Genomic DNA, 27,296 nt, shown 5'->3' with positions numbered 1-27,296 from the left:
CATGCATGAATACTCTCCAATATTCCTTTTTTTAAAAACAATTTTGCAAAGAAGTTTGGGCCGAAAATCTTCAAAAGCAATGTAAAAGTCTACCTGTTATTCCAGTCATTTGATGACTGTTGTTGCCAGGGGTAGCCCAACTAGTTATTAGACATAACTAGTTACATAACTAGTTATTTCACATAAGGCCAGGATAGTTTGGATAGCTCTTTCTCCTTAATGAATGAAATCATTATTTGAAGACGGCATTCTTATTTTCTGAGGTTGCTTTTTGGCTGATGCTAACAGTGTGTTAGAGTAGGAACATTTAAATGATGCCAAAAAGCTTTTGTTGAAAACGTACGGCTGGATGCTTATAAGATATGCTGCTCGTTGCGTCTGCGTTTCCAGACTTCGACCGTTTTGCCCTTCGGAAACATTTCCAGACTATAAAGCTGGTTTTCCTTCTAAGCAAACGAAGGTTTTCGTCTTCTTTCAGGCAGCTGACCAACAGTGTCCATGAAAACAGTATGACAAATGGTTTTAAACCAGTAAAGTTTTCAAAACCTTGACATGCCGTGCTAACTGCAACCGACCCATGTCTGTTAAAAAGCCACAAATTCCCCTTCTTTCACGTGTGGGATTCACAATAAAGAGCAAATAATGATCACAAATGTACTTTCATGCATGAGTGAGCACAGTGTGTTGCATATTTGCATGGTTGTGACTCTACAGCTCTTGCTATATTCATACATATTCCAAACTGGTCTAGTAATTTACAAACATGAGGTACTTATGAGAAATTCTGTATCCACTCTGTTGGTTTAAAAATCCTATATAGGAGCAGGCAAAGTAACACAAGCGGTGCCTAGTTTTTTGATACCATTCGATTCATTAACTCTTGCTTTTAATGTTACTAACCATGAAGAATTGACCAATAACCACCTGCAAATGTTTCTTCGGAGGCACATTCTGCTCCATCTTTCATACTGTACATTAATTTTACACCTGATATAATTGGCTTAAGCTCCATTCATTCTCACTTATGACTGGTGCCTTATTAAATTGCTATCAAAAGAGACGATCGCAGGAGCAGTCATCGGTGGGATAATCAATCACAGCTGGTTAATGAAATTCAAATTTTGCAATTCAAAAGCTGCAAAATAATTTGTCACTCGTACCAAACCAGCGCACTGTAACAAATTGTGCAAAAGTGACACACATCTTCTTGTCACTGCAACTTCTTTGTCACATTTTATGTTAAACTGTTTTTTTTTTTTTGTTGTTGTGTGTGTGTGTGCGTGTGTGTGCGTGTGTGTGTATGTGTGTCTTTCTTTGTTCTGTAATTTATTGTCCTTTCAAGTGTCTCCGATTGTGCTGTGGCGTAAGTTCACCTTTTACGCTCGAGACACAGGAGCATCTTTGAATCATTAATACTCAATTAGCAGCAGACGAAATGGCCCCGGCTTGCTCCGCGCTGACCTTCGGAGGGCCACTTTCATTAAGTTTTAAACACACTCCACCACTTCACTTTTCTGCCGAGCCGTAGCACGGAGGAGCTGTGATGAGTTAGTGGGCCCCGCTACGGCGCAGCTTCCCCCCGTCATCAGCGGCGTGCTGGTTCACATCGAATTCACACCAGCAGGAAGGGCACAGAGGCCGGTCTGACATCTCCCATATTTCCCATGTTACGTCGTGACACACACACACATGCTGTGCAAACAGACACACTTGCATGCAAATATGATTCTCCTTTCCAATCCCGGAAATTTAGCTCCTTTATTCACTCATTTTTTCAGCGACCTGAACACAAATCTTCAGAAGAGTATGCCGACTCACAAGTGAGTTCTGGCAAGTAAATATTTTATAGAGGAATTGAAAAAATACATATTTAGAAAAAGAGCAAGAAAACCTCAAACTTCAGTGTATTTTGTTGGAGTTTTCTAATCAGACCAACAGTGATTAGAACAGTTGACTTCTCAATTTCCCTTGAATTGAGAAGTCAAGGGAAAAGTGCACCCCTCTTCAAAATGTTGACTGCAAATGAGACTTTTTATAGCTTTCTTCCAAAAATTGCTATCATCTTGTCACTCTTCCGTAAAGGCCAAATTTGTTGAGAGCACAACTAACAGTTACCCTGTCAAGAAATTGTCTTTCCTGAGCTGTGGATCCCTGCATGTCCAGCAGAGGTACCATAAGCCTCTTGGCTGCTTCTCTGATTGCTTCCCATCTCGCCTGGCAGTTTAAGTGGATGGCCATGTGTTGGCCAAAAACAGAAAGAGCCGTTTTTCTAAGCTCTTTCCGTTCTTCGATGGCTGGATGAAAGGTTCTCTGTGAACCATTTTAAAGTTTTTATAACTTAATGCTGGTTTTTCTTCTTTTTTTCTTTTCCTAACCCTTACCCCTGACCTGTAGGCTTTGTTCTGTGGTCTTTATAATACTGCTTGTTTGCTAATGTTATCTTGAAAGGGGAAAAAAAAAAACTAAACAAAACTGAGGCTTTCACAGAACAGCTACATTTATTCTGGGATTAAATAACACAGGTGGCTTTTGGGGATAGCTCAAGCGAAAACCATGCAATATAAAATCTCCCAAAAATACATTGAGGTTTGAGCAAAAAAATAGGAAATGTTACATTTTGTGCAAGGCAATCTATATTTAAAGGTTTTCATCACCTGCCTTACAGTGTGCTAATACCTCACGGCGAGTTTATGCTCAGATGGAAAATAAATCAGTTCAACTGAAAAATATTCACATTTAAGCCATTCAAGAGAAACTGCACAACATATTTTCTTTCCGGTATTGACACGAGAAGGTCTGAAGTTGTGAAATGAGAGGGCAACGTGGATCTGGCTTCTGCTTTCAAACCCATTATGTTAAAAATAAGTAGGCAGTCCACTTAAGTGTTAATAATTACATGGATAATGCTATCAGTGTCAGGCCTTTGACGGGTCCCAGCTTGAGCTCAGCTCTGCTGTTGTCAACATCTCACTTTGAGAGTCACCCCCAAACACGGACATACTGACTATACAGTAATTATGGAGATAAGAGTGTGTGTGTGTGTGTGTGTGTGTGTGTTAGTGTGAATAAGTGCATTTTGAAACCCCCACTTATTACAGCGCCTGCACGTGCGGCCATGTACATGTATCCACATGTATTCTTTTTTTCTTTGTCTGTTTGTATTTTGAGATCTGAGTGGTGAACAAGCACATGTCTGGTGCACATCGACTTTTCTTATCCATTAATGATAACATGAGTAATGAGAAAATCACTCCCATTGTAATGTGTTTGGTATTGTCTGTGATTTTTACAGATGCAAAGTAAAACGTTTAAAAGCAATTATATTTTTTTCCCCCTTTTTTCTAAAGTTATCTTCTCATGAATGGACACTTTAAAATACTGTCAAATTTAAAACTGGCTCCCGTCTCCTTATGGCTAATTGACTGTTTCTCCAAAGAACAAGCTCTGTTGCATATTTTAATGACAGCCTACTTGACAGATACAGACCAAACTACTAAAAAGACAACCATAGGTTTCCTCAACTTTCTTAATGGCGAGTCATCTAAAGTTTAACCATACCTCTAAAAAAAAAAAGTTAATATTTTTTTTTTTCACTTTTGCAGGTATCTCTCTCTCTCTCTCTTTCTCTACTTCTGACTAAAAGTGACAAAAAAAATCAACCTCCAGTAACCCCTTTAACCACCTCAACAGGTGCCCCCTCCCCCACCACCGAGGCACAACACAGAGCCATCGCTAGCACGCAGACCATCTCTTGTTTACAAAGAAAGTCAACGTAAGGCAAAGTAAAACCATTATAACCTTCACCAGCTAGAGCTCCACTTACTTTAACTAAAACGTAGCCATGAAACTGATGTACCACATGCAACTGTGTACATCTTGTAGTTTGCCAACGTTTGTGTGTTTTCATGGATTTCCACACTCGGTTTGGATTTTTTTTTTTTTTTTTTTTTTTTTTTTTTTTAAGTCGTAGCTTAGGAGCTGTGACTCGGCCTGTCAAGCTTTAAACTTTTCCACCTCGGAGATTTGACTGATATGCTTTGCTTAAAGTTTATAAAGAAGAACTTGTGAAGGCTAGCCAGCGAAAATAAATTGATTGGTGTCAATTAAGTGATGCAGTGTAACAGATTGTGTTAGAATCTCCACTTACTGCTTACGACTTACTACTACAGAGCGTTAATCTATGCAAAGTAAATAATTCCATCATTAGATTGAATATTCACAACTTGCAACATGTGTGAACTTTGTGAGAAAAACAAAAATTACAATTATGCAAAGTTGATGGAAGGAATAGCTCTGCAATGGCTCAATAAAGTGCTATCACATTACAATTTAGATGAGTTAGAATAAACTAAGTAACTCTATAAACTATATACTGACTCAGAAAATGAGTTTTAGCCCCGTACTGATGAAAATTGAAAGTCAACGTTTTGGTCAACTGAAGCAAACACAGCTTAGTTATAATAAATGATTGCAAAAAAAAATGTATGTGCAAAGAAGTGATTTTACCCTACTAAAAGTTAGTCGGTGCCCGAGTTCCTTGTACACCAGCATCCATCCATTGTCTATACCCACTTATCTTTTCTGGAGATAAGCAACGCTACAGTCAGTCCATCACATAGCATATACACACACGTGCATTGACAGGGCAATTTAGAGAGGACAGTTAACCTTACGGCAATGTTTGTTTGTTTGTTTTTTTTCTTTTTTTTTTTTGTGGGTGGAAGAGAAAATACAGCAAACTCCATGCAGAAAGACCGCAGGCCATAATTCCAGAAAAGTTAGAAGACTCTTTTTTTTGCTGCAAGGTAACAGTGCTACTAGCCGAGCCACCATGCAGCCTTGTTCACCACCGTTCTTCAGTAAAATGATATTTTGACAACTCAGATACAGGCATCTTCTTACAGATTTAATATGACAAGACTTGGTGTGTTTAAAAAAAAAAATCTGATGAGATTAATAAGGATCATAACTAGCTCAATGCGCAGATGAACTAAGCCGCTGCTTCTGGCCTCCAAACAAATAGGCACCTGTCACAAATGCTTGAAATTTACCACAGACCAACTTGTAACATGTTGTTTGTTGAGAACAAGCATGTTGTTACATTTGATCTGACAGTTTCAGCGTAGATAAGATTAAAAAATATACATTTTTAATTTAAAAAAAGTTCAATTTTAAGATTTACAGGAATTTCCAAGTTGACTTTGTAAAGTGCAAAGAAATAGCATTCAGTGTTTAACTGTTGCGTTAGCGTAATTCCAGTCTGGTGCTATGTTATCTGATGTTCCAAATTTTGTGCTTGAGTTTGTTTGCAAAAGGTATCTTGAAAAAGTAATAACCCATCATTAGTGATTTCTTTTAAGCCCATCAAATTAAACTTGGGCCAGTCTTCCAGATAACACTGAATCTATTTTTAAACACTGTTATTTGAGGGCCACTCCTGTCGAGGAGGTTAAAAACAACGAGTAAATTATGTACAATCAAATCGGGCACCTGAAAGCTTGACAGTGTCTGTGGAAACGGCATATTTACTTCAACTTTATTTACTTTTAAATGTGTAACTCTGAGGAAATTCTTATTTTTTTTTCTTTTTACAAATCTTTACTGAATGTAACAACAAACGGTGGCAGACTACAGTTCTTCTTCATGTAGCATCTCATCTGCTCTACCTGTCGCAGTGTTTCCTCATTGTGAAGTGATTGTATTTGACTAGGTGTAATATTTTAGGTGTACATAGTGCTGTGGTAGTATTCCACTTGAGTGCGTCATTACCAAAACCCCACATGCTTCATGTTTTAAAATTCATAATTCCTCAATCCGTAGATGTGCATTCAAAAAGTTGAACTTGTATAGTAATGATTAAACAGCAGAATTTTCCCCAAGTAATGAAATAAACATTTGTTTTTCATTTCTCGTGTTTGTTTACATATTTGTGTGACAGTCTTTGTCTTAATTATGACTGAGTCAAATCTCCAAATACCATAACTCGGTTATAAATCTGTTCTGAAACAATAATCTATTCAAAAACCACTTTATAATCGCATCATAAACTGTAGTAATCTGTCCATTAGGTTTCTTGTTAGAATTAAAGGGAGTAACAATTAGCACCTAATATGTATGCAAATGGAAGAAGGGAACAATTTGCAGGCACCCACAGAAGACCTGATCCTTTCATACAGATCAGGTAAGATCTGTCGGTTGTGTTTAAGAGATGAGTGGACGTCAGAAACATGACCAAGTTTTTACAACTTTTTACGCAGATTTTTGAGGTAGTTCTCCTCGGTACGTGCGCCCAAAATAAAAAACAAAAAAAGAGTAACATCCTCACTCTTAAGTTTTTTTTCTTTATTTTGTTTTGCTTGTTTCACATTTCCATTACCATCTTTGGATCCCACTCTCTCACTTTTTCCTCCTGTGAACTCAATAATACCAGACGACTGGTCAAGTCTGTGGTTGCCACCGACGCTGCCAGAGGCCGTGATAAAACGCAGAGAAATGATGGGGAAAAACATGAGTGGAAAGAAGAGTTAACAATACAGTAAATAATATTTGTATGGCTCGTTGTTAAAAATGATCTTTACATTAGAGATAGCTGAAGTAAGTATATTGTCCTAAAAGAAATACTGTACTAATGTTTCCCTGCATCATACACCATCTACAGGTGTTGTTACAAACATTTTCAGTTGCTCTTTTGTTTCTTATCACAAATGGTGGCTCACTCAAACCACCGCAGTAAGTCACCTCATTCAGCCATCTAAACATGGTAATGACTTGGTTTACTTCAACCCAAGGACCATAATGGCATTTAATATACTTGGAATGTGACATGATTGTTGGTGCCAGATGTGCTGGCTTGAGGATTACAGAATCGTCTAGTCTACTAGAAGAATTTGCACTTACACATCTCTAAAAGCATTTATTGAACCATCAAGACCTCTCAAGGTACAGTCACTCTGGGCTACATTCAGCTATCAGGATCAGAAACAATGAAAATAAAAAGGAGAGCATGGATGTATTTTATCTTGTCCCAGCATTTAGGAATTGTAGTAGTGTAATGGTGTGCAGGATGTTTTCTCGGCACACTTTGGGACCCTTGGAACCAATTGAAGATCTCTGAAACTCCACATCCAACCAGCATATTGTTGTTGACGATGTCCATCCTTCTCGGTAACCACAAGGTAGTCATCTTCTGATGGCTCTTCCAGGCAGAACAGTGCATCGTATTTTCTCAAACTGACCATTTTAAAGATGGCATTGAGTTCACTGTATTCCAATGGCCTCTACCAGATTGCAATCCAACAGAACACCTTTGGGAAGGGAAGATTTTGCATCATGGATGTGCAGTCAACACATTTCCAGCGTCTACCTGAAGGTATGACGCTGATGTGGAGTGAAGTCTCTGAGGAATGCTCCTTGTTAAATGTACTTTTAAAGAATGACTGCTGTTCAAAAGGCAAAAAAAAAGGAACCGACTGGTTCCCTTTTTGATGCTCGTGAGTGCACATTATTAATTCGACAAGACATGAAGCCACTTTGCATTCTATAAAACTAGCCTCCACTTCTGTGTTAATGTACTTCATCGACCCCAAAAAAAGCAGCCGCTGACCTGGAATCAAGTGTTTTCTGACATGCATGCATTATTGGCTGTTCCAATTTAAGAATCCTCTCAGCACTGAAAATACTTGTAAAAACACTCTCGTTGAAGTGGACACTGAGTGGGGCTTCGCATTAATGCTAATGGTAAAAAAAAGCAAATTCAAGCCATTCTCTGCTTTAGAAACATGTGCTGCTGGAGGCTGCCATACACTCTAAAAAGAAAAAAGTTGAACCAACTTAATTGAATTGCTTCTGTAGGTAACAAGCAATTCAATTAAGTTTATCCAACTAAATTTATTAAGTTTAACCAATTCAATATATTATAATCACCCAACTCAATTTGTTAAGTCAGTCTTACTCAAATCATTTAGTTTACTTCAAAAAATAAACTTAAATAGCACTTTTGACCACTGAAAGCACATATTCACACATTTATTTAATGCTCAGATTGGTTGGCAGCTTGAGATTAAGTACCCAGGGGACACATTAACATATGGCAGGAGGAAGCTGGAGTCGAACCGTCAACCTTCCGATTACAAGGCGACTGCTCTATCCACAGAGCCACAGTCGCTTACTGGGAATGTGTCCCTGTAAGCTTGAGTCATTGTGTCAGACATGGGACACAAACTGAATTATTTCAAGTAAAGTCAAAGTGAAAAAGGTTATTTAAGGAAAAGATTTGTGTATTTAGATGACACTGTAAAAAGATTATTTAAATTTAGTTTGGAACTTCTTAAAAGTTTGAGTTGACTTTCTGTAGAATTAAATCAAAGAGATTTTAAATGTTTATTAGAACAAAATAAATGATTTGAGTAAGAATGACTTAAATTTGTCATGTTAAACCCCCTTATGAATTAAGTTATAAAAACTTAGCAAATTGAGTTGGAAGAACTTAGTAAATTGAGTTGGATGATCATAATAAATTGAGTTGGTCAGACTTAGGATACAAAACTGGCGTTGAACTCAATTGTTTTAAGTAAAGTCAAAGTGAAAAGTTCCTTCAGGTTAAAGATTTGTAAGTTTTGAGTTAAATGAACACAAAAAAGTAAGTTGTCATAGCAAAAGCAAAATAATTAAGTTAAATTAATGTAAATAAGTCCATAAGATGAACTACAGCCAAAAACACTTTTTAGAGTGTATGACCAGCATATGGATCGAGTCCACTTTTAAATTGTGTATTCCACAATAGAGACAAGGATGCAAATGGAGCCATCCGGGGTTAGCAAAAGAAGGCGTGGATGCGAAGTGTACCCAACACCGTATTACATTAGTGTCTGCGCTTCTGTTAACATTTAGAGCAGCTTCTTGGCCTCTGTCGCTGTGGAATTAGCCTGCTGTTTTCCATCCTTCCACGGAGTTCAGAAGGTCAAAGCACAAATTTGCATGCGGAGTCCGATGATGCAGTGTTTTTGCCATGCTGTGTGTGGGATGGAGGGGTGGGTGTGTGTCTGAGAGTGTGCAAAAGAGTTTCCACTGCATAATGGCTTGGCTGATGTAGTTTTTATCTTTCTGAAACTCTCCTGTCATGGGCTGTGTTCCTGATTAAATGAAACAAGGGTTTGCTTTTCCTCTGCGGATAATGGGGGAAAAAAATCTTGTTTAAGTTTAACAGAGTTGGGGGGGAAAAAGGGTTTCAAAGTGTTTACCTTGTCAGAAAGTAGGTACGAGCAGAAACAGTAAGCAGAGTATCAATATTAGGCAAACCACTCGGCAGGTGAGTAAATGGTGATTTATTCCTTTACGAATGAAAATACTTTATTTTCCCAAAAGCATTGACCTGCTTGTTTTCACACACAGAGGAATAATGCCCGCACTCTGAAGCTATACCTGCTTTAGCTCTTCTTGGATGGATATCTACAAGCTTTAGAAGTGTGTTTGACTTGTTTTCTTCCAGGAGATCATGTTTGAGTGACTTCACATATGACCGATGTTGGACTAGAAAGGCTGGATTGCAATCTCCACTTTAATTCATCCCAGGGGTGATCTGTTGGGTTGAGTTCTGGTTTCAGTACCGGCAATGTACATTTTTGTCTGTCTGGACCTTTCTTTGTCCACAGTGGCCACATTGAATCTGGACGAGGCCATTGATAGACTGTTTCCACGTAGTTGGAAGCATGAAATTATTCAAAGATGACTTTTGCAACATTAGCCGCTCAAAGAGCTGCTACAGACCAATCCAAGTTCACCTATCAAAGTTCACCTATCCAAGTTCACCTATCCAAGTTCACCTATCTTCCTTAAAACGCTCCAGCACTCTTTCACCACTGTTGCTAGGCAACGCAATGTTTAGTGTCATACCCAAGAATGCCTTGAAATGTGATGAATGTAAGCTGGATTCAAACATGCAACCTAGAAAATGCCAGACCACCACTCTTTGCAATGAGACACTGCAGAGTTGAAAGTTCTTTTAAATGGAACCAAGAGGCCAAGAAACCAATCCAATGCCATAGTTCTTTCAATGCTAAAGTTTCTATTTGGCACAGTGGAGTCGGGCTGTGATTTTTCCATCAAACCATTAAATTCAGACCTGTCCTTTGGATTGCTAGGAAGAGCAACTGGATTTTTTTTATTTAGTTAAGAACACATCCTGTCTTAGCACCGATTGAAATAGTTTACAGCACTTAATCCAATGAAATATAGTTTGGTTCTCTTAGCTAATCTGAGGCCTCGGGTGGTTTGGAAATGACTCTGGAGACAGCTGGCAACTTCTGAACACTATGCATCTCATCACGAACTGCCATCTCCAACTCCCACCCACTGCTCGTTGATTTTGCATCGCGACTTCCATAAATTCATGGCTGACTTGCTGTTCTTTTAAATGGACTCCACTAGGTGGTCAAACAACTGAAATTTGAACATCATTTTTGGTGGCAAGAAAATTTTGCAAGTGCCTCAAAGTACTACAATAAGGTTCATTGAACTCCCGAGAGCTAATTATTCTTTATGTTAGCAGAAGCGGTCTGCATGCCCAGTTGCCTGATTTTATACATCTATGACCATGGAGGTGATTGGAACATCTTAAGTCAATGATTTGTGGGATGTGTCAATACTTTTGGCAATATTGTGTTTGTGTCATACCCAAGAATGCTCTGTATTTCCTACAGAGAATGTTGATTGGGTTGCATTAAACAGAGGTAAGACTGATACATCAATATCCCAGCAATGTGTTTTTTTTGGGGTGGGGGTTACTGTGTAGAAATAACATTCGCTTAGCGTAGCAGGTAAAATGAAGTTGCATTATTTTAAATTATAAAGACTGCTTTTTTGTTGTTGTTGATTTGCTTAGAGCAATTTGCATGCACTTACAAGCCTCCAAGTCTTGATAGTCAATTTGCTGGCATTAAGCTGAGGGGTTTCAATTTCACAAACCAGCAATAAAGCAAGTCCTGCCCTCTTCTCGCTCTTCATATCTCATTCCCCTTTCTATTCGTTCTCACAGCTTGACATTTTCAGTCTTGGCGTCTCCCCTCATTTATCCATTTCTCCCTCCAACCTCAGCCCTCAGCGGCACGTTTGAGGCATTAATTGAATAATTAATTCTTCTCATTAGCTTGTTTTTAATTATGTCCTTACCCCCTTTTCTGTGCCGTGTATAAACTCATCAGCTGTTTTTTGTTTTTTTTCTATCCCTCAACACAAATTGCCCATGAAAACCGCCGGCCGTCGCGAGTGTAGCCTTAGCCGACTGGCTTTATCGGTGACTCCTAATGAGAGGGCGAGAAGACCAGGCGGAACCAGCCTGACATCGGCTTCGTGCACCGACAGCCATAATGTTAATTTAGCTCATTTAGTGTCCTTGGGCCAATTAAAAAAAGGTGAAAAGGTCCCAGTCACCAGCTGGAGATGCTTTCTGTTTCGAAAAACCGGTCTTGGATTACACAGGGGCTGGACAGCAGCAAACGGAGCCTGTGCTGCTGATTGCTCATTTGTTTGCAATGTTTTGTGCTAATTAAATTTATGTTTCCTACATTCACCAGATTTTGGCTCCTTTGAAAGACCTTATTACTTTTGACACAGACTCTTTCCTTGCTAAGTGGGTAAAATGGTGGGCAAATGGACTTTGTGTGCTTCCTAATGAATAATGCCAGTACTGAACGTAGATTGTATTGTTAGACTACACTATAGTGGAAACAGACCCGAAGCCCAACTGACAGCTGTGATGTGACTGCAACGTTCTGGCATCCTCTCAATTTGCTCCTCTATCCTAGATGTTGCTTTCATTTTGTTTGTGTTTGAATGTCATTTAAGTTTGTTGATTTTCTTTTTTAACATCACAACCAATGTACTGTGTTATGCCTTATTGCTATATTTTATTAATTTCTTCTCTTTTTCTTTGTTTCCTTTGCTGTTTCATTTGCTTTGTTCACTGACTGAGCCTTTGTGTTGCATGCCTGTCATGTCGCAGTTTGATCGTAGCCACACAGTCAGCAGCACCATGGGCATCCAAGTCAACAAAGGTAAAGTTAACCCCACTTAACCCCTCCATCACCTTTCTGACCCCATCAATTCTCCAAGTCCCATTGCTCATCCGCATCCAGACATGACTTTCACTTCAGTTGTTCAAGTTATAAGTGGACTTTATGTGGCTAAGGATGGGCCTTGCCCATCGACGCTGTGGTAGAGGCTAGTAGAAACTGCTTTAGATGTTCGTGTCATGGCATTTTATGTCTGTATGAACTCTTCAGCCATTTCCCTAAAGCTGTTCTCTTTAATTCACTCACTCTTGCATCTTCCTCGTCTGTTGCTGCAATAAGATGAACATGTACATTTTTTATTCTGAGTCTATTCTTTGTTTGTTTTTTTTACGAAACTAACCTTGTGATTATATGCATTATTTGTAACCTGTAGAATTTCATTGAATTAGAAAATGCAGTAGTGATGCATTTTGTTTTAATCCGATACTCACCTAAAAAGCTGTGTAATAAATACATGCTGTAGATTTTATGCCATTCAAACTCCAATAGACCTGACATGAAGTAAATGTAGATTAGTTCATAGTTTGTTTTAGGAAACCTTGGGAATGAAATCACAGCAACTGGCACAAAACAAAAAGACACGGATAAGCAAGTTTCCCCCACATTAACAAGAACAACTTCTGGCCTTTGTGCAACCTTGTCCCACTTTTGTTCATATAAACTTTTCCATGGTAGCTGATGGTAGATTTGGACATGTTTTGACAGTTTCTACATCATAAGCAGCTGTTCTAAAAAGACTGGTGGGATGCAGTGTCATTAGTTGTCTTTCACAAATAAATTAAATGAGGACACTCATTTAAAGAGTTTTATGTTTCAAGCTTTTTATATATATATATATATTTTTTTTTTTTTACAAAAAGCCTAAAAAAAATGCTGCGGCAGAAAAGAAGGACCCACGGTCAATGTGGTCAATATTAGACACAGCAGTGAATCAATTGGAGCATGCTCACGGGGAAAGCTGGGCTTTGGTGAGTACAAATGACTGTATGATGATCACTATCGTCTGTCGGCACAATTACCAAGAGAGCTACAATGCAAGACACCGCTTCTACTCGTGTTTTATTTTTCCGTTTCCCCATCTTCACTGGCACCGCTACTCTGACCTACCAGCAGGGAAACACCTGTTACTTTACAACAGCTGTCCAGGTTGCCGGCAAAGTGGACACAAAGACCACCCACAGACAAGCAAGCCGACAAGGATAACAATAGATAAGACTGCAGAGGTTCAGCAGGATAAATGGGAAGACATACAGACTCAGCAACGGCACTTTATAGACTGACTTTAACGTACATGTTAAGATTTGCATAGAAAAATGAATAGCACATATTGTAGAGAAGGCTTTTGTTTGTATTAGACACAAGTGTTGTTCCCTCTCAACTTCTTTCACAAACATTAGCTGTAAAGTCTCTTGCACTCTTAGAAATTCGCTGCAGATGGCTTCCTGCTAACACGGATGTATCTGTATTATCCCTCTTTCCACATCTCGCGTAGAACTCGTTCATTTCTCACACGGACAAATTTACTGCTGTGACTACAGAGCCTCGCAAAAGTATTCCCAGATCTTACATTTCTTTTCACACGTTCACATTACAGCCACAAGCTTCAAGGTATTTTAGTGGGATTTTTATGTGGTATACAGTCAGAAAGAATTGACCGACTTTAAAAATAAATGTTCAGTGGAAGGAAAATGACACATGGTTTTCATCATCTCTAACATGTGGTCTACATTTATGTTAAAACCCAAAGAGTTAGTGCCATCTTCACTGCTGTTGTTACAGCAGCAAGTCTTTTGGGAGTATGTCTCTGCCAGCTCTCTAGAGCTTCAAATTTGGCACATTTTTTTTTCCTTTGTGAAATAGTTCAAGCTCAGCCAGACTGATGGAGAGCCTCCTGTACTGTAAAATCTCGCCAGAGATTTTGAATTTGATTAAGTCTGGACTTTGACAGGGCATATACTAAAATAATATAAAAAAACAGAAGAAATCAAGTAAAAACAATAAGGATAAAAATGTGAAGGATATAGATCTAACAGTCGTTTGCATAAAACCATTATAGGAGCCATAGGAAGAAGACATTGTTCCCATGTTGTTAGTGAAATAATCTGCCAGGACTTTTCCATCTATACCAGATAATCATTGACTTAAATCCACCACCAATATCTTGCTCATGAGTCAATTGTAAGCTAACTTAGCCTTTTTTCAAGTGTACTAATATATTTTCATTAGAAACTAGATCAGAAGACTTTGTGTTTTTGGAGTGAGTGAAAAGCAGTGCAATGGTTTTAAAGTATAGAATCAATTGGGGGTAAAGAAGAAGGGATCCAGACTAAATCCCTGTGGGACACCACACAACAGAGGAAGACATGTGGCCACCAGTATTTATTCAAAATAGTTTCCTCTACCAAGTAGGACCTGAACCACTTCAGTACTGTCTGTGATCTCCACCCACTTCTGCAAGCAAGAATGAAGATTCCTAATCCGCTGTATCTAAAGTAGCTGTCAAATCTGAAAGCACAAGAACAATGCTGTCGCCACAGTCATTTAAGAATGTGTAATTAAAAAACTTTACACAGCACCAGATCAGTACGAAAGCAAAATTGGAAAATCCCATTCCAGAAACACCTTTAATTTGGTTGTGTACTGTTTATTCAAGGACTTTGGAGGGAATACGTCTTTTAGAGATAGGCCTGTAGTTGTCGAAATCAAAAATGCAGTATCAAGACCTGGCTATTTAATAAAAAAAAATGTCTGAAATCCATAGAGGCCACAACTGACAACAAACTGTGATTTGCCAGTGCAAGAACCAGAGGCCCAACTGCGGCTAAACCGTCTTTAAAAAAGTCGACTAGGGACAGCATCATTTGGAGACCCTGCAGGCTTCAAATGAACAACAATCACTTGAAGTGAGGAAAGTCACAGGTTCAAACCTGTCAAAGACAGCAGAGTAGGGATCAGAGACTGAGGGGATGTGAGCAATAGAAGAGATTTGAGCTCAGACTGAAGGGATCTTCTGAATAAAAAGTACAGAACGTCTTCATCAATCACATGGCTCGATGCAGGCAGACTATGGCACAATAAGAAAAGATTCATTAGTCTTAAACGATACGCAGGTTTGATAGAATATCAAAGTGATGCTTAGTTTTGGCATCTTTTGCAACTTTTTGATGTCGTTTAGGTTGCGTGGTTTTTAATGGAGCCACTGTGTCCAACGCAGTCTGTCAAGTGTAGTTAAACAATGAGCTTAGATCCTCAATCTGGTTGTATAAAAAAAATAAGTCTTGCAATATATAGGTGTGGGTAGAAAAAAAAAAGTTAAACTCCTCAGCAATGGTGGAAGTCGAAACAACAAAACCGCCATGCAGCAGACCAAGGTTTAGCTGCAGTACAAGCAAGGGAAAGTTCAAATAAGAACAGGCAGATGGACTGAAAATACAGCATCACAAATCTGTAATGTGAAAGCAGGAAGGCCATGAGTTTAATAGATCAAGATTAGAATAATCTATAGGATTAAAAACAAATTTTTGACATGGACGTTTTGGGACAATGCACAGGGATATTAGCATTCAGCTAGAATTACACAGATTATTTTGTCTACTTTGTAAAATCACAGTAAAATACTTTCATTACTGCTTGTTAGTTGGCAAACTGTGGAAAAGTTCAAGGAGTGTCTTATCTTAAAGCTTTGACACGTAAAAGCTACACATCTAGGACAACTCAAGCACGCAGAATCGGTGAAACGGATTGTTGCAGCACCTTGGTGTCTGCATACGTTGGGAGCGGAAAGAAGAAAAAAAAAAAAACGCCTGCTCACCCGAATAAGCCGGAGGAACGCTGCTGTTGTTTCAAGGCAGAGTTGTCAGTGACTATGATCCCCCACTTCCCATCGCCTCCCCGTCTTCCTCTCTCCTCACTCTTGCACCTTGTCGCCGTCTTCTCATTTCCACACCACAGAGGGGGGAAAAAGGGATTGGAGCATTTCGTTTGCCAGGGGTGAAAAGAATTCATTGATTGTAAGCAGCGCTGGTTTCTGGCACAGAGAAGAGGGATGAGATCGGGGGGCTCTCGGGCGAGGAGGGGATGGAGACGGGCAGAGATGGCAAAGGGGAACAGATACGAGCACGGCAGCAGCACAATCGCGTCAGCCGTAGCCTCCCAGGAATAAAGTTGGGCTTAACTGCAGCATTACCCACACGCCTGCATTACAAAATGTTCCTTCGCCAGCATTTAGCATGCAAATTGGCTTCCAGATTATGCCTTTTGTATTCATTTTACAAACTGTCAGGCTATGATGTGGGAAGAATGATAATCAGGCAGATATTGCCCCCTAGCGCTTCCCTGACAATCATCGCACACTCAAAGAGAAGGGTTTGTGGGGTGAGGCGGGGTATTGTGCTCTGCTGCAGAGCGGTGAGTTGCGTGAGCGTGCCAAATGAGACAGACTGGAACAGAGGGAGCAAATAACTCAAAATGAGTTACAAGTGAATATTTTGGAGTTTCTGCAGTGAAGAAGAAGAAGTGGAGGGGGGTGAGGGGATTATGAAAAATAGATCTAGAGAAAACAAAATAGAAGCTGCAGGGAGCTTACTGCAGAATGGAATTAGAGAGCCGATACAGTTGTGTTGTCTAGTCAGGTAAATTCATTTAGCCAAAAGAAGAAAAAAAAAAGAATTTCATGTAGTCAGTTTGCAAATTAAAAAGCAAAACCACGCAACATGCAATACAGCTTACCTCCTGAGCAGTCATGTTACGACACGGTGTCCTGATTCAGAGCTGCGTTTTGCTGTGTAAGGAAGAGGTAACAGTGTTTGGATTTGTAGCAACTTGTGAGAGCACTTATAGTAAAAAAAAAAATATATATATATATATATATATATGACATTGCATTGTAGTTCTGGTTTTACTTCACATTTGTCTTTATAAGCTGTCAGTTGGTTAGGCTTTGCCACAAAACGTCACAATTTTGTAAAAGCCATTGTATTTGTTGTAATTTTAAAATCTCGTCTTGTAGTTTGCTAAATTTCTACTTTTATCGATGATGTAGATGTAACATTACTGGATCGCCTATTAATAAATTTGAAGCTAGCTACGTTTTTGTTTGGCATATTTTTTGTTTGTTTGTTTTTTGCTGAAATTAAACCAGACAAAACAGTTACTGTTTTTGCTAAACTAGGATTACCAAAATAATTTTTATGTGGTAAACTTAAGAGAAAAAAAAAGGATCTATGGTCTTTTGACAGTATTGCTTTTTAACTGTAGGCCTTGTGTCAAACTTTATTGGCTATGTTTCTACCAGCAGTTTGTTGAAAATTTAGGCCATTGCCTTTTCTAAATATATATATTTTTTAATTTTAATCAATTATTAAAATATTAAGACAGGTCACTATTGAATATGTTTGAACTGCGGTCAGCGACAGCTATGACACTTGGTAATATTTGGGAATTTGTTTTCTTGGACCAAAATTGCCAACCTTGTGGGTTGTAATTAATTTTTGGGACGCTCCTCACATGTAGGCAAAGACATAAAACAAGTTGTGATCATTTCCTCACAACCGAGCGCTCTGCATAGTTCCAGCTATGACCCAGAAAGAAAATGGAGCCAGGACCGTGTCGTAGCTCTCTCCTTTGCAGACTTTGACGGACAATGATGCATGTCTTTTGGATCGCGGTGCACCTCCACCAAGGGAACCTGTAAGAGCATAAATATTTGATGAGGTGAAAAAGATACAATGAGGAATCCCGGTGACTCTCCATGTTGGTTTCAGCACTCCTGGTCCCTTTGGGGAAAGGGTCACAGTAAATCAATATGAGGTTCTACTGAGTCATCATCCGTATCCTTTAATGACCCATTCAGGGAACTACAGCTGCCACAGCAGTAAATGCTTTAGTTACTTTGAGACTGTTAAATTCTCTTGATAAAACAATTTTAAAACCCCAAAATGCATTTTTTTAAAGGAATATACCACCCTCCTTATCTCCTCCTCTTTGAATTTGTTTCCTGTCAGCAGTTCCACTTATCCTTGTGCCTTTCTCCATTTGTTGACTTGAAATCATATCAATCGTATAGCCCTTATCTCATTCATGGTGTTGCCCCTAATTGTGTTTATAGCTTATCCCCCCCTCCACACACACACACACACACACACTGATTGTGTTATACAACAATCCTGTGCTTATCTGCTGACCACATATAGTATTTAACGTCCCAAGCCCTGAAGGTATTCCTGCTCTTACCAGGTGAAATCTACAAATGAAGTGGGAGAGCATGAAGGATGCCAAAGAATGCACTTTGTCTGGCAAATGAATGAAATGTCACACCATGGTTTTTAGAGATTTTAGTTTTACGGTCACTGAATGCAAACGTAGTGAATCTAATGACCTTGTGTTCAGAATTGGCATTTGACAGATAGTAAAACCTTAAACCTCTCTGATCTTAGAGACTTTCTTCACTACTTAAGAAAAAAAACAAGTCATGTTGATCGTCCTTTTCGCTGTAGGTGGCCTGGTATGGTGAGTAAAGAAGTTCATCATTTCTAGCAGAACAATGTCACAGCTCCCCCAAAGGTCGGATAAATATGCACAATGAGAGAACTAAAGTAGAAAACAAACAAACCAAAAAACCATTGTGAAATTCACTGTAAGTTATTATAGGCTATGGTTGCCATCATGTCGTTATTAAAATACAATTATGTTGTACTATGCATCTCCGTTGAGAATGTTTTTGCTATGAATTATGAAGAGAAGCATAACACTGTTCATAGTGAATCACATTGATAAAAACGCTTGTAAAATTCTAATCTAACAGAATCAATGAACAAACCGACATTCATGACTGATTTTGCAGAATTACACAATGGCTTCAAGAATATACCAGGTTGTAACATACAATGGGGTTGCATTTTTTTTTTACAGATTTTTTTTTGTTGGGGGGGAACCACATCTGCTTGTAAATTGTTTGTAACAACACAACTGTTGTTTTACAGTGAAGTGATAGTACCACTTGGTTGGCCAAAGAACAACATCTTTGTTTGGGTTTACAATTCACCATTTCAGGATTCTGACCACATTGTGGAAGGAATTTTTTTTCGATAATTTCAGTGTAATTACACTGTGAGAACTCTTGGCTACAGACCATGCAGGCTATGAGTAGCATGCATCACTGGATTACCTTGCAAAATTATTAATGCTGCTTAAAGGTTACAATGTCATGATGGTCATTTGAAAGAAATATTCAAAGATGATTATCCGTTCCAGTTTTGCTCTGCAGCTTTTCTGCTTTTGGTTCTGTAAGTTGGCAAGAATTTAAAACGGCGCAATTCTGAAAGTTGTCTCAACTTTTTTGCTACAACGGCCGTTGCTGCGTTCATTTCAAAACGCAATTATGATCTGAAACACGTCGGCCCAGACAGGAGTTTATACAGTGCATCTTTCCCACATCCAAGCCATCATGAGATTTTATTTCTTCCCCCTAACATTCCTCCTTTCCCCTTCCTTCTCATCCGTCTCCGTCAGGACAAGTCCAACCCCGAGGACCAAAGCTCCTGGGACAGCTTCAAGACCATGACCCCAGAGCTGTCTATCGTGCCTGGGGAGCAGAAAGACCGTCTGGAATTGCACAATAAGAACTGGGACTCGTCCTCAGCGAACACACCGGACTCGTCGGAGGGAGACTTCCAGACTGAAGTGTGAAGACGACACACGAGTTGTTCATGCTCACCTTAATCACAGACCTGAGATAATGTTGAGATACAGACGCATACACACACACACACACACACACATGCAGACACAGGACACCCGAAAAGATTCACATAGGTACGATCTCTTGCAAAGGATCTCAGACTTTCTGCTCCCTGCCTCATGCAATGTGCTTTGTTGGATCCCATACTGTATTTGTTTACAGCTGAAGAGGACGTATATTCAAAAGGAAGACTGTTCTTCGCTCTATTTTCGCAAAGACTATCGGTGGGGTGGGGGGGAACAGAACAGGGGCTGGGAAGATCTGTGACTAAAGACGATTTTTAAAAGAACTCAAAAAGGATGAAAAACTTAATTTCTGAGAAAAAAAAAAGGTCTTGATTTTATTCTGAAGATAAAAGAAAACGTCTTACAAGTGTTTGATGACTTAGGGAGGTTGGTTTGGGGTGGGAGAGAAAAATAAGAATATTTCTGCACTCTTATTCTGTTTTTTATATATATATATATATATATATATATATATATATTGCAAGGGGGAATATTTCACCTTAGTCCCTCCCCCCAAGGCAATCTACTTTTATTATTATTTTTTCTTTTTTCTTATTCTTTCAAATGGAAGATGAAAGTATTCAGTCACTCCGTCTATCCTATGTGTTTGCTTTCTTTTCGTCACAGCAAGAGTGGATAGGGAATGAGGGGGCAGAGGTGGAGCTGCTCACTGATTATGTGCCATTCTCTTTACATGTCTTCGGGTTCTGGTTCTTCTAGACTCACCTTTTTCTTTTTTTTTTCTCCTCCCGTCACATTCTCTCCCTTAACGTTCCGAGTTTTAATTTTGCGTCTTTTCTATTGTTCACTGAACGAAAAGGTCATTATTCCCCTTCATCCGGGCACAAAAAAAAAAAAAAAAAAAATCTTAAACAAATGACAACCAGTTGATTTTTAGTTTCATGTTTTATTGTTCTATGCTTCATCTGCTCAAAAGAACTCATTTATTTTCACTCATGTGTGCTTGAGCTATTTAGTACTTTTTTTTGTGTGTATTTTTTGGTTTCCATGTATGAAGTGATTCAAAGGTCACATAAAACTTCAAATGCCTTGTTACGACAGAGCACATAAATATGAGATTGCATTTCAAGAGTGTCTGGAAAAGACCAAAAAGAAAAAAGAAAAAGGACACAGTGGTCTTAAAGATTGTAGCATCTTCTTTGTTCTTTCCAAAGTTTAAAGGTTGCATGGTTTGATGGGTTGTGAGTGGCTCTCGGTCAGTTGCCCCTTTGCCAGTTTGTACCCCCGTTCCGTACCAATGCATTTCTATCTTCTCCGTTTCTATTTCCATTTGAGCAAACCATTTCTTACCAGTGTATTCTGCCATGGCATTTCTTTTATGTTTTACATTTTTTGTAGTGAAGTATTTTCATTAATTATGTAAATGAATGTTTATCCAATCAAAAAAAAAAAAAAAACACTATAATTTTATCTAATTATATATTGTCTACAAAATTATTACTGTATTTCCATACATAAAAAAGAAAAGAAATATTTTGGACAGTTGATTCCTAAAATGACTGCTTTAAAGTTTAAGCAAAATTAACTCTAAAGTGCCTGGAGCTGGTCGTCATTAGTTACCAGAGTCACTGCACCACGTTTCTGTATGGTGGCCAATTCATAGACTCCAGAAACTAACAGAGACAACACACCTGAACGGACGCACGGTCGTTGTAACAACCGTACAACGACCATGTTAAAATGTTCTACCTGACAGATTCGGGTTAACTGCAGAGGTACTAAATGGCAAAGGGTCAAATTGACCAGCAACTGTCACGAGTCACTGTGATGCCAGATTACAAATTTGCCATGGGTGAGACTTCAGCTAACGTGGCTGCCGTTTAGGTAGAATGCCTCTTCTTACAAAGTTACAAACACATATTTGCATCCCTATAGATTTTACTCCTTTTATTTGCTTTTTTTTTTTTTTTTTTTTTGTCACACTTAAACGTTTCAGATTCATGCAACGCGTTTAAAAAAATTAAAGATTCTGACAGTTGATAAAATGCTGTTCTCAAAGTATCCAGTCCGGATGGGACCCATGATAGCTAAAGTCCAATACGTGGTCCCTTTTTTCTTTATTTTTTTTTTCTTTTCAAGATACTAAGAAAGTTTCGCTAGCTTCGTCAGTTGAAAGTGAGTGAGACAATTAGGAAAACAAAAACACGGACAAAACAGTCCAAAAGATTGTAGCCTCCTCTTTGTTCCGTCTCCCGGTTTGAAGGTTGCCTGGTCTGATCCATCACGAGTCGCTGCGACGCCAGAAACAAGGACAAAAAGATGGATGATGGGGGCCCACGTTGACTAAACACACATTAGCAGCCAATATTCTATTTCCAAGTTCTAGTAATAATTTGATAAACAAGAAATTGCCTTTTGCTGAAGAGCCTGAAAACCCCTAGCTTTTGCTTTAGCGTGCTATCTCTACCTCTGTCATATTGCCTGCTCTGAACTCAAAAGCATGAAATCTTAATGCTACAAGTAGCAAGGCTAAATGTATAATTCCTCGTTTCCATGGATCCCAAACTGTGTGTTTATGTCTCTGGGCCTGCGAGCACAGCCACTGCAAAAAAAAAAAGGGAGCACAAAATAGACACTTCAGAATGAAGGGGAGCTAAAAATTACGATTCCGTTAAACACCCTCGCTGCAGTTGTTACAACAGGCGACAGCAGTTTCCAGTTATTGCTACATTAGTTCGTGACAGACAGTGTCCGAGTCGAGGGTGATAATTCCTCTGTCGACGTTCACAGCGGCAGTTGTTGATGTAAAAGTTTGGAGGAAGAAGTGATTTGTAATTTATAAAAAGGTTTGAAGAAAGTGCAAGGGGGAGGGGGGGAGCAGATTCCAAGATGGATTCCAAAAATAACACTGTTAAAAAGAGGCTCGAAACGGGCAGAGATGAAGACGAAGGGGAGTGCTCAAAACAGTAATTATCCGGGGATGACGATTTGTCCTGACATTTTCCATTGCAGCCCTCGAACCATCTGTTTAAGGTTCCCTAATGTGGCGGTAGAGCAGCGCGGCGCAGATGGTGAGACAAGAGTGGCGCCCTTCTAACCTTTCGAGCTAATCAGCTGATAAGCAAACCTACAGCTCCACCTCTCTCAGAGGAGGAAGGCTTGGTTTGATCCCAGGTTGCCAAGGTAAGGGCACATTCACCTGACCTCCTGCAAGGCTCAGGAACCAGATCCACCGAACAAAGTGGCCGTCTGGCAGCTTCGCGGCCGCACCTGGTAGCTGTTACTCCACGGCGTTTCTCCAGTTTTCTTCCATCTCTCAAACTGATTGAATAAAAAAAAAAAAAAAAAGTGGGTGGGGGGGAATATACAGTCTTGTTCCCATGGTAATGTGATTTACAGGAATGAAGACGCAATCAGGTTTGCTTTCAACAGTGTAAATGAAATCCTTTCCATCAGTCATATCTTTCGTCTTGTAGTATATGGAGACCTCTGGGCTCAGTGACGGCTGGTGTTAAGATTTTATGGTTCAGGAGAGTAAAACGAGCTATTGCTTGACCAACTGAAAAGTCTGTCATGCATTCTTCTATTAATCTTTTTTTCTTAATAAAAAAAAATGTGCTTTAATGTTATAACACTAGGAGGACACTGTATGTTAACTTTTAGAGCCACTTTCCTTTTTCTCTAAAAAACTTTTTTTTTTCCCCCCAACTCAACTGTCTTTGGGGAACGAGACGGACGAGAAGGCAGATTTTCAAACTGAAATCCAAGTAGAGTTTAATTCAAACACCTTCACAGCTCACCTTTCTACCTGTCATACCTGCAAGCCTTTGATGCTTCTCGAAACATCCGACATTCCAGCTGATTTTATTACTGACAAACCCTCACTTTCTCCTTCATTTTTGTTCTTTTTATACATAAGATTGTACAAAGTAGTCCTCTAATGTTTTCATAGTGTCTTTTTATATGAAAATAAATTTTCAAACTGATTACGGGTCTTTCGCATGTGCTGCTTCAAGGACATCTGGTGAGGTATACTCTCTCTCTCTCTCTCTCTCTCTCTCTCTCTCTCTCGATTTCAAATGTGTTCGCAATACCCATGTTTTCGTAATATCACTCAGGGAGTCTGGCATGACAAACGCTGTTACCCAGAGGCACTGAAGCTTAACCGTAACCAATCAGAGCACCCGCTGGTCTGTCTAAAAATGTTAGAGTAACAGCTCTGTGGGTTTGAAGTTCTGTTGCTGTGAAATAACCAAACGGGGGCGAATGTCAAGTCCGACTGAATATTGTGTGAAAAACGTATAAACACTGAGCAGTGTTTGTGCTCAGTGTTTGTGCTAATGCCTAATATCGTAAGGTGGACTCTCCTGAATTTTTATTACTTTTTTTTTTTTTTATTTAAGCAGGAGAAAATAGTTGGGTCCGGTCTTAGACCGGCTTTATTCGTCCACCGAGCGGACAAGAGAGGACCCAACACTGCACATTCCTCAGACTCCTCTATATTAACCCTCAAAGGGACTTGTGGGTAATTAAGTGTGGATGAGTCTGCCTGTGGACCGGCTATCAGTCACCCTGGAGAAAGGCCACCAAGCAGAGCCTTCTCAGAGGAGTAAGAGGGGATGAAGGTGGGATCAGCAGAGAAGGAAAACGGAGACCGTAGCCCTGAGGATAAAACGCTGAAAGACAAAGTAAAAACACAAAGGGCGTTTTATAATTACCCCTGGCAGAGTGATTTTCAATGATAAAAGTGCATTCGAGTTTGTCTCCCCCCCCACTGGTTTCGGGGTAATTAAGTTGAAGTACTTGTGGAACTTGAAGAATGATCATGCTGACAAACGGTACATAAAAACATAAAGCAAAGTGAAAAAGGGACAGCTGAGGGGGGAGATGTTACCGATTTCAACCCATTTGAGGGTACGTCCTCCACAAATGTCCTGTCAAGGATTTCTTTTGGGTTTACATTTTACAAGATGAACTCGACCCATTATTGCATCTGACTGACCCTGCTGGGACGCTGCATGTGCAAAGTGCTTTAGTGCCCCAATGAGCAATTCTGGAAAGTTTATTATAGCTGAGGCAAGCAAAAAAAAAAAACAAAAAAAAAAATGCAAAGAGTTCTGGTTTGGCTGGTGATGCAGCAAGACACATTGGGCTTTTATCTCAGGTGAAACCTGCAATCCACAGTCTTTTTATGCGTTTCTGCTGCAGTCTGTGTAAAACGGTTAGTGACGCATTGTAAAAATACACCCTGCTCAAAGAAATACTTAAATAACACAAGCAATCAAAGAGTGTACTAGAGTTAATGGATCACAGTGCCCTCCACAGTATGGTGAAGATCATATTTTATTGTGGATATAATCTCACACTTTTTTTTTTTAAATCCCAACGTTAATTTCAGTATATTTATGTAATTACCATGCCAACCAACACTATATGAATGCCAGCTGGCTGTTTTGGGTGTCGAGGTTCTTTCATGTCTTGAAACTATCTTCGTCACTTTTGATGCACTCTCATTGGGATCAAAGACACGTCATTCAAATTGTTCTGTACATCATTTCGGCTTTGATACCACCGTTTCATCGGTTTGTTTATATATTTTTTATGTTTAAGGACCAACTATCTATGGATGAATTTTAAGTTCCCCTAGTGGACAAACAATTACAAGCTACAAATTAGAAAGTAGGTCAAGACATCAAGTTCAACTGAAGACTCAAGCATCCTGCATAATGGGGTAAGTAAAAGCTCATAATGGTTCCATACCATTGTTGGATCACTGAGTAGCAGTTGTGTGCTGCGTATACTGTAGCAGTGGCAGACATTTTCAGCATAATATGAGGACTGTGTTGCTCACGCAGCTGATTTAATTTGACGCTGACAAAAAAGTAATGGTGGTCTGGACTACATGATCACATTGATGAATGTTGCCAAATGTAAAGAAATTCAATGCAGGAGCTTAATTTTACCAGGCAGCAAATCTTCTAAACACAAGACAGAGATGGCAAGAATAAAAGCTTTTAGGCTTTCAGGTGGATTTTGACCCAAAGCAAAAGATGAAGTCGTGGGCAGCCAGCCCGCAACTTCATCTTTGGTGAAGAATCTATGGATTCTGTTGATGCTATAAGAGTGCATAGCATTATTGATTATCACTGATTATTGGGAAAACCCTGGTAGAAAATGAAAATGCGTCATGTACTGATTCAGCTTTTTTACCTAGAGAACTCGGAGATCAGACATGGTTTTAGAAGTTTTATTTTGTTAGAAATAAGTTAGTTTGGGATGTTATGATGTCTGGGAAAGGAGGAAAATGGCTAATAAATAAAACTTAATAGGTGGCAATAATTTTTGTAAGTATATACTGTTAACCTATCTTGCTTTTTTTTTTTTTTTTTGTAGGTGAACGTTACTCTGAGGGGAAAACAGTTTGAACCAGCACAGGGCTGAGGTGTTCGCCATGATCCAGACGGTGAAGATTCCAGTTGGTCAGTTGGACAGGAGAGAGCCAGAGGGCTTAAGGTTGATGGAGTTGTGTTTGACAACCCTGGAAACAGATAAGGATCCAGGAGGACCTTATAGAAGGTAAGAGATGGGCTCAAAGAAGGAAGGGAGGAAGGAAAAAAAGGAAGGAGTCTGTTCAGTAGGAGCCCAAAGGACAAAAACATGAATAAAAAAAAACACTGAGAAAAGATCTAATGACTGGCTTAACTGGTGGGTGACCATCAGGCACTGAATGATTCAGAGTTCCAAAAATATTAATAAGCAGATGAGATGATGGCAGTCAGGGGTGACTGCAGCACTCAGTCTGGGGTCATGACCCCCAGTTACTCGCCCATCAGATTCTGGAGTAAGGACACAAGCACACGTAGCACAAACTCCACCCAAACCCGCAAGGTCAGAAACAGGCGAGTCAGACTTGAAATCTAACTTTTTCCATTACCATCTCAATCTGTAGATCTAAATCCTTTAAACCAAGACTATGTGATGTCCTGTTGTCTAAAAGGGGCATACAGAGTGTAAACAGCAGATAAGGTAATCATTTTGCACTGGTCATTTCTTTATAAAAAAAATAAAAATCTGTTTGCTTTAACTGAATAAATATACGGAAAAAAGTAACATATTTAGTGTGGCATGAAACTATTATAAGATACATTTCTTTTAAGGGTTTTTCCACACCTTTTCCAGAAATATTACTAAATACAGAGGGGGCTATGTGTACCTATAGCACAAGATTTCTGACCGCTCCGTAGGGAGATTGGGAATGGCCAAGCTCTCAAGCTTTTGCCGTTAACATAATGCGCCACCGCCATGTCCAGAGAGACAGAGATCCTTAAAGTTAATTAGGCCCGTATAACTGAGTTTTGATAACTTGATGCTGTCCCAATTGCAATTCCCCAGACAAGCCCTAGTGACTCCAGTGTGATGTTGGCTGCTCAAGAAGTTCTGCGAGTTCTTTTTTGGCTCATCAAACATCTAAAGTACCCATGCAGTCTGGATCATTTGCAGAGACTTCATAAAGCTGCCAGGGAA

The 27,296-nt window shown here is 39.3% G+C and overlaps 1 protein-coding gene across 1 annotated transcript in view; it reads left to right on the top strand.

Annotated features, from left to right (window-relative positions):
- adgrb2 (adhesion G protein-coupled receptor B2) overlaps window positions 1–3,802 on the top strand; it is a 178,920-nt gene extending 175,118 nt beyond the window's left edge. The window contains exon 34 of the mRNA XM_088010131.1: window positions 3,691–3,802. Within this exon, the coding sequence (XP_087866257.1) occupies window positions 3,691–3,786 (96 nt within the window). The 3' untranslated portion in view covers window positions 3,787–3,802. The remainder of the gene's footprint in view (window positions 1–3,690) is intronic.
- Window positions 3,803–27,296: the final 23,494 nt, after the last annotated feature.

Source organism: Poecilia mexicana, unplaced genomic scaffold (assembly GCF_051168715.1).
Source record: "Poecilia mexicana isolate PSO_F unplaced genomic scaffold, ASM5116871v1 scaffold_11, whole genome shotgun sequence".
Taxonomy (NCBI): domain Eukaryota; kingdom Metazoa; phylum Chordata; class Actinopteri; order Cyprinodontiformes; family Poeciliidae; genus Poecilia; species Poecilia mexicana.
The sequence above is the reverse complement of the archived record's forward strand: the minus strand, read 5'-3'. Positions and strand labels throughout refer to the sequence as shown.